At 45.9% G+C, this 8,161-nt stretch overlaps 1 protein-coding gene across 1 annotated transcript; it reads left to right on the top strand.

Annotated features, from left to right (window-relative positions):
• Nucleotides 1-294: 294 nt before the first annotated feature.
• LOC122530018 (zinc finger CCCH domain-containing protein 13-like) lies at nucleotides 295-7,656 on the top strand (the record flags this gene model as incomplete). Its single annotated transcript, XM_043656622.1, has 7 exons — nucleotides 295-465; nucleotides 552-844; nucleotides 928-1,486; nucleotides 1,657-2,337; nucleotides 2,916-3,352; nucleotides 3,574-5,394; nucleotides 5,530-7,656. Coding segments are annotated over 7 exons (6,074 nt in total), but the record flags the coding sequence as incomplete, so codon positions are not given.
• Between the last annotated feature and the right edge of the window lie 505 nt (nucleotides 7,657-8,161).

An 8,161-nucleotide genomic window follows, 5' to 3' on the forward strand; every position in this document is an offset into this window, starting at 1 on the left:
ATTATTATTATTATTATTATTATTATTATTATTATTATTATTATTATTATTATTATTATTATTATTATTATTATTATTATTTACATTTATATTTTCGCAGTAGATTAATGACAAAAATTTATACCAACATAAATAAGTATTTTTTGTTCTTTTCTCTCATTTATAAATTTGTTAATTATTAAATTATGTATATTATTACCTGCTACGCTTACTTTATACAAAACATAATATATTTTTAATATTTGCATTTGTCATAAATCTGAATTAATACGATATCTTCATATTGAAATATAGGTGCTGTATCAGGAAGCCAACAACAATTACAACAACAGCAGCAGCAGCAGCAGCAGCAGCAGCAGCAACAACAGCAACAGCAGCAACAACAACAGCACCAGCAGCAACAGCAAACCGCAAATCGGGAATTAAATGCGCAGTATGGACCTGGACCAAGTTTACGGCCCCAAAGTACTAAAAATTCAATTATTATATATTAGAAACACGAAATACTTCGAATTTCTTTCTAATCGAATAAAACAAATAATTTGTATTAGCGGAAGGAAGTTGGATACAAGGTGGAAGTCGTACAGCCAGTGGTGCAGGAATCGCAACTACTGGTCCTGGAAGTGGGAGTTCAGGGGTCCAGGCCCCCCCTTTAAACATTACTGGATCAGGAGGACATACCGACATATCTGCCACAGGGCGACAGAACTTGGTCCAGTCTCCCAACATGGGCATGGGCCAGGGAGGCCCTCATAATTCCTCGAATAGTCAGAATGCTTTGAATTCTAGTTCTCATCAAGTCGGTCCAAATCTACATCACTACAGAGGACTTATTCCTCCATTTGTAAGATCTTTAATTTAAGTATGTTATTCAAGTATCATCGATCGCGTTATTTAATTTAATTCAACTTTCTCGATTACATTCAGATGTACAGAGGAAATTTTTCTGGCGGATTTCCTTCTCAATTCCCGGCAAACGCAAATTCCGGTGGACCTAGACCTCGATTCAATTATCCCTCAGAACGATTCCCTCCTCCACCGGTTCGTCAACAAGAACGCGAACGCGTTTCCGAAGAAGAAATCATTACACGGCCAATCATCAAGGAAGAAGATCTCACACGAATGGACGATATTTCTCGCGATGCTGGCTGGGCAGCGCACGACGATATCGATTACAATCAAAAGCTTGCCTTCAGTGACGACGAGCCGGATCCTGAACCCTCGAAGAAAGATGAAAAAAAAGACAATAAGGAAGAGAAAGTAGAAGAGAATTCGATAGACGACAAAGAGAAGACGAGAGAGAACCGTGACAACCGCGACAACCGCGACATTCACGATAATAATCGTGATTCGAAGGAATCTCGTGATCAAGCAATTCATCGTTCATGGACTCAGAATTCTTTATCCCGTGATTATCGTGGCTCGAATGGGTCTGGTACCTATAGCGGCGGTCAGTCGCAACTGCATTCGGTGCATTCTTTGAGAGGTCAGAACACATTTACGTGGCTTAGACACAAATTTATAAATAGAGTTGAATTCGTATTTTCGTTCATATGTACATAAACCAGTTATGTACATTGTATCATGTATTGTATCATGTCGTAAGTTTTTAGCTTTTGCTCGTGATATTTTTTTTCATCTTCACTTTGAAAACAGGTGTGGAAGATGATGAGGCGTGGAACGAGAGACGCAGACTGAAAGTCGTCGAGGTAGCGTCTGCCGTTGAGCGTGCCCGCCAACGGAAGGAAGAGGAGGAGAAACGATACCAGGAGTCAACCAGACAAGCGGCAGCTAAAAAATTGCAAGACTTGGAGCAGAAGTTGAAGGAAAAGCAAGCCAACGAATCGAAAGGTCTGATAAGCGTTCCTCCGGTGCCGATTCCAGTCCCCGAATGGGAGCGAGAGAGGGAGAACAGGGAGCGTGAGAACAGAGAACGGGAGCGATTCGAAGGGAAGGACGAAAAGTCGCTGAACCGTGAATTACGTGAAAACAGAGACGGTCTAAAAGATGGCAGAGACTCGCGCGATCAGTTGATGTCAGACTTTCGACAAGCGGACCGACAAGGTTTCACGAGGCAAGACAGCATTCGTAGCGAGCGCGAAAGAGAACGAGACCGTGATCGCGATCAAAGGGATACCAGGGATCGTGAACTGCACGCTTCGTTCTCGCGATATTACAAAACTAACTTGCCACCCCGATTTCAAAAGCAACAAGCGGAAAAGATCAATGCCGGTCTTAATCGAGTTTCTCCCAATACCGAAAGATCGGCCGCGCAAGCGGTCCCATTTTCTCAGCAATACGATCCTGGCAGATGGGTTCACGGCCACAGCTCTTTAAGTAAGTGTAATTTGTAAGCAAATATTAATTTGTTTATTTTTCTTTGGATTTTTCTTTACGGTGGTAAATTGGGCGCGCATGGTCGGTGGAAAGAATACAGGAACGTTATAAATCAGTCGAGGGTGCTAAAGTTTTCAATGTTTGTAAAATGTGTTTGAAATTTATCTGTTCGTAAACGATTTTATTAATCCCCTTGCGACTTGGCAAACGATGTCTTGTCGCGTTATTAATGTTATAATTTTTAATCCGACTATGTCGCTTCCATCAATTGTGTACACGCATACGTGCGAAATGTGTATATATATATATATATATATATATATTTCTTTTATACGCACGCATTTTCACATGTATTCATATACACACGCGCAAAAGTTCGAGTTAAATATATATATATATATATATATATATATATATATATATACACATGTCGACTATTTAGAAATTATTACATTTATTAGAAGGGCGAAAGAACTCACGATCAATATTTTTGTTTCTGAAAAAATTTGAACCTTACTGTTTTGTTTAAATTTTATATGAAAAGCCGCTACTAGCATATTCAACGAAGCCTGTGTTAGTAGACAACAGCTTGAAAGCATCGTCGTCCCATGGTGCCTCGCAACGACGCAGCAGAACGGACTCGGACATTTCCACTTCGATGGACGACGATCGACCTCCATCCCGAGACTATCGTGGATCTCTGCTCCGGGACGATCGATATCGTCACTCCTCGCATCGGCCGTACGACACGCGCAAGCCAGCCGGTTACTACGACGAGTACACTCGCAGCTGCAGAGACCACGACTACGACGATAGACACTCGCGCGATTCTTGGGAACGTGAAAGATACTTCGACGACAATAAGGATCGGGAGTCGAAGGACGGCATTGAGCCCAGGGATAACCGAGAGACACGCGACGTTCGCGATAATCGTGCAACCAGGGACGCTCGAGAAGCGAGAGAGATCCGAGAAAGAGACAACAAGGATAAAAAGGATTACGATAATTATCTAAAGGTGCTAAGCTCTTTTTTTTTTTTAAATTATTATTATTGTTGTTGTTATACTATTACATCACGCTTATCGATCCATCATTGTAACAACTTGTTTATTGCAAATATTCGAAATTTCAGATTATTTCTAACAATGCTCGTATTAGTAACACACACGTGTTCCTCGCAGGGACTTGTAAATTTTTTTCACGACTCAACTTTCCCTTTTCTTGTGTTTGTCCGTAGGATCCCTTCGACGATCGTAATCGCGAGCGTGAACGCGATCGCGAACGTGATCGCGAACGTGACCGCGATCGTGACCGCGAACGTGATCGTGAACGCGATCGTGATCGTGATCGTGATCGTGATCGGGAACGAGAACGGGAGCGAGAGCGTGAACGTGAGCGTGAACGCGAGCGGGAACGTGAACGAGAACGAGAGCGGGAACGAGACCGCGATCAAAGAGAAAGATCGGAGAGTACGGAATGGCGCGAGGAACGCATCATTCAAGACAGAATGATCGACGCTCGCCGCGATATACAGAGGGAGGAACGAATGGAGCGCAACGAACGTCCGCAGAGACCAGATTCTCGCGACAGTCGTGCCTCCCGAGAGTCGAAGACGTCGCTACGCGATGACGAGTCACACAAATTGCGGGACTGCAGCTCCTGGGTGAACGAAGTGGCCGACTACGAGGAGAATAAACGCGACGCGTATCACGAGGATATACGCGAGCGAGAGCGAGAGCGAGAGCGAGAGAGAGAACGGAGGCAGCCGTTGGGCCCTGTCACTAAAGAGAGGATCGAGGCGGACGAATTGAAGGGCGAGAAGCGTAATCTGACCCAGTTGAAGCGAGCGAGCTCCGATCAGGACAAGAAGGATCAAGCGATCAAGGAATCCATCTCGTCGACCATGGAGCCGAAGAAGGAGATGATGGACGTTTGGAATAGAAAAATCGATCGAGTCAACGAGAGCAATCGGATGATCGAGAGGGGCGATAATTCGCCAAAGGCGTGGGCGGACGCTGTTTCTCCGACGTTCGAGAAAGAGGAGGAGAAAGCGTTGGAACCGATCAAAAGCGAGAAAGACTCGGAAGATTCGAAGCAGAATTTCGAGAAGTTGAGCCTGGAGAAAAGGGAGGACTCGTTAAACGAGGACGCGACGGCGGAACAGCAGGCGAAGGAAGACAACAACAAACGGGAGAAGAACATTCGAAACAGAACGAACAGCGGCGGATCGAACTCGAGAGTGCGTGACTCTCGGGGTGGACGCCAATGGGGAAGCACGTACAGCGTGTACGCCCGAGGTTGGCGTGGTCCAGAGACGAGAGGGCGACGAGGTGGGCCCAGAGCCGCCGCTAGACCAGCTTCGGCCAGAAGCGGCTCGTACGGGCACACCGATTCGGAGAACAGTGCCGACGAGGTGTCCGGCTCGACAGAGTCCGGCAAGGAAGAGAAGAAGTCTGCCAGATCGCCGAAGCCTAATCAAAAGGCGGAGAAAGAGGAACGCAACCGCGAAGCAATGGCGCCGTCCGGTCGAGATGAGAAACGAGCCGATTACGCTCAGTCGCAACGTAGCGAGAAGCGAACGTACGACAGTAAGTTGAATCGCGAAGGTTTCGCCCCTTCGGGTGAACCGTCTCGCCGCGGTCGAGGAAGCAGTTTCCGAATCCGAAGTACAACTGCCACCGGCAGCCGCATGGAGGGATACGGGCCCCCGTCTAGCAAGAGCCCTTTTTCCTCCGAGCGCAACGTCGACGAGAAACCAAACCCCATGCGACAACAAAATCCGTCAACGCCCACTCCGGAGAAGGAGATGAATTCCCTGCTGCCGTCGCAGGCCGAATCCGCCGACGATAAAATCATAGCGAAGCAGCAAGCACTCACCGCCGGAATAACTGGAAAACGTGCCAAATCCCCGAATCAACAGTCGTCTCAGTCGCAGTCTCAACAGCAGTCCAATAAACAGGACGCGAACCATGCGAGCAGCAACGCATTGTCTCAAAAGATGCAAGTTACGAGGAAAGAAGAGTCGCGCTCAAAGAGAACACGCAGTGGAAGCAGGAGGGTAAGTGTTTCTTCGTCCCTTCGTTCCATCCTTCTTCGTCTTTTGCCCCGCCTCTTCTTAATATAATTCTTAATAAACAATTTAAGTAACTAACTGATGATGATTTACATTTGAACTCGTTGTTGATGTTTGTAGGGTAGAGATAATCGTGAATTGCGTTACCGCGGCAGCGGTAGTAACATATCGAAGCAAACGTCTTCGGACGTAGGGAACGAAGATTGGGAAACCACGTCTGAGAACAGCGAGGATCACGTGGAGGACCACAAGGAGTCGCGCAACAATCGTAACAAGCAATTCTCCGTACGCGCAAGCACGGGTAGTAATCAAAATGTAGCGTCGAACATCCATTCCCGTAGAAACGAACAGGCGGGGAACAACCGCGAGCAACGCGAGAAAAACGTCAAGTCTTCCAATACAGCGTCGTCCCGGGCCCCCGGCGCGGAGAAACGAAACTTGCAGAATTCCAGTTTCGTCGGTCAAAAGAATCATTCCAGCAGCATTCCGCCGTTGATACAGGCGACTCAAGTACAAAACGGAAGATCGAGAAATCAAACGTCTGGCGGTAACTCGACGAGTTCGGGTAAATCGTTAACGAAAGACAGTACGGTGAATCGTATGGACGAGATAAAGTTAACCGATTCGAATTTGGTTAATCAAGCTCTCAACGACATCAACAAAAGATCCCAGGGGAAAGAGAAAAAAGCGATAATTGATTGCGAAATGGAAACGAGTAACTGCACGGAGGACGGTCCTAGCATCGTCGAGGACAAAGTCGACTCGGATGGCTTCCAAGAAGTTCGTTCCAAGAAAAACGTGAAAGAGTCGAGACACGGCCAAAAGGAGGAGACGAAACCTCTGAAGCGTGAAAAAGAGAAGGATAGAGAGCAGCGGGATCGTTCCAAGTCGAAAGCAAACGGCGGTTCACAGCAAACAACTTCGTTGCAACAAGTTCAAACTATACCGCCTATGCTTGGTCAAGCCATTCCACAATCCGCAAGTATGTTACAGAAACAGTACGACAGAACTTCGCGAAGCCAAAAACTGGCGCCTAGATTCCAAAAGCAACGATTAGCCAAGCAGCAGCAGCAGCAGCAGCAGCAGCAGCAACAGCAACAGCAACAACAAATGTGCGCGTCTGAGCCAAACGACGCGACGAAAATCAACAATTCGTCGAGTAACTTTGGTAAAGAGTCGTCGAGCAGCGGCCCTGCACCTCCGCCGTCTGTGAACGCTTGGGACAAGCCGTTCACAACGAGCCAGTTACAATCGAATTCTCCGTCAGCTGTACCCGCTGACATTCAACTGATACCCGGCTTATCCACGCAGAACGATCACGGCCACGTTCACAGTCACGAAGTTAACGAGCAAATGAACTCTGGCAACAGCAGCCAACGGAATTCGCCAAACGGCGAGAAGAACGTTGGGAAAAGTTTGAAGGACCAGCTGATAGAGAAAGGTTCGGTCTCCGACGTGTCCTCGCCGCCCGTGCAAACGTTAATATTCGAAAACACGAATTACTCGAAAACCACCAAGTCTGGCCCGTCCGATCTAGCTGTGAAAACTAAATTTCCGAATCACATGAAAACGCAGCAACAACGCATGGAGAAACGCGCCGACTTGGAGGAAGAAGGCAGTGCCGCTGCAACAATACAGCAACAGCAACAGCAGCAGCAGCAGCAGCAGCAACAGCAACAACAGCAGCAGCCGCCGCAACAGCAAAGTCTGCCGGTAGCGTTTTCGAACAAACCAAACGATAATTTGATAAAGGACAAGAATCAAGAGCCTATTCAGATGCCTCTGTCGTTCAACAAGAACGAGGACAACGCGGATATGAAATTGGACTTCACTTTCGATTCGGACCTCTCCCAGCTGACCGAGGACAAAAGCAAGAGCTTGGGGATGACCCGGTCGATGCACATGGCCACTGGCCAAAATACTATTTCGCCCTCTACTGCCGAGCTTAATTTAAAAATCGCGTCTGTGAAGAAAGTTTGGGAGAATGCGCCTCCCATGCCAACCGTGGTCGAGCACGAGGATGGCAATGTTGTCAGTACTGCCAATACTTTCCCACAGGCGTTTGAAAGTACGGATGTTGATGACAGTTACAGCCCTCATCAACAATACACTCAAAATAACATGAAAAACGAAATAACGACGTCGACGAACGTGTGCAAGGTGAGAAATCATTTCGCGAACATTATATCATGTTATCATGCATGTCTGAACTATTACATCACTAGAAATTGATTCGATATATTCAGTATATAAATTCGAATAAAATCTCGCATTTCTTCCAGTTTGTTCATATTCCGTTCTTTACTTCGATTTTAAACGTTCTTTGTTCATGTTATCGTTGAAACTTTCCTTGAATAGTTATCATGGTGAAAATCAGAAAGGTAAGTGGCTAACGCGCATCGTTTAAATTTTTTCTTTGGGGAAGTGTTTGTTTCTTTTTTTTTTCTTCATTTTTTTTTTTTTTTTGTCTCTCTTTCCCCTTCTTTTCTCCCCTCTGATTCTTCTGGCAAGTTCGCTTTGCCAGATATCAGCAAATGTTCATTTTTACACTCAGTCGTCATCGTATCGTATCCTTGTTGCAATACATTTTCATTTTCTTCCCCAAATTGTTTGTTATCCATATTGTTATTGCTTTCATCATTTGTTGCTTTTACACCGCGATAGTCCTGATAATCGTTCTCCTTTTATTCGATAAAATTTCTTTATCGTTAATTCTCCTTGCTTAAACTTACGCGGTTAGCGATGAACCTAA

This window comes from Frieseomelitta varia, unplaced genomic scaffold, assembly GCF_011392965.1.
Source record: "Frieseomelitta varia isolate USP_RPSP 00005682 unplaced genomic scaffold, Fvar_1.2 scaffold_320, whole genome shotgun sequence".
Classification (NCBI taxonomy): domain Eukaryota; kingdom Metazoa; phylum Arthropoda; class Insecta; order Hymenoptera; family Apidae; genus Frieseomelitta; species Frieseomelitta varia.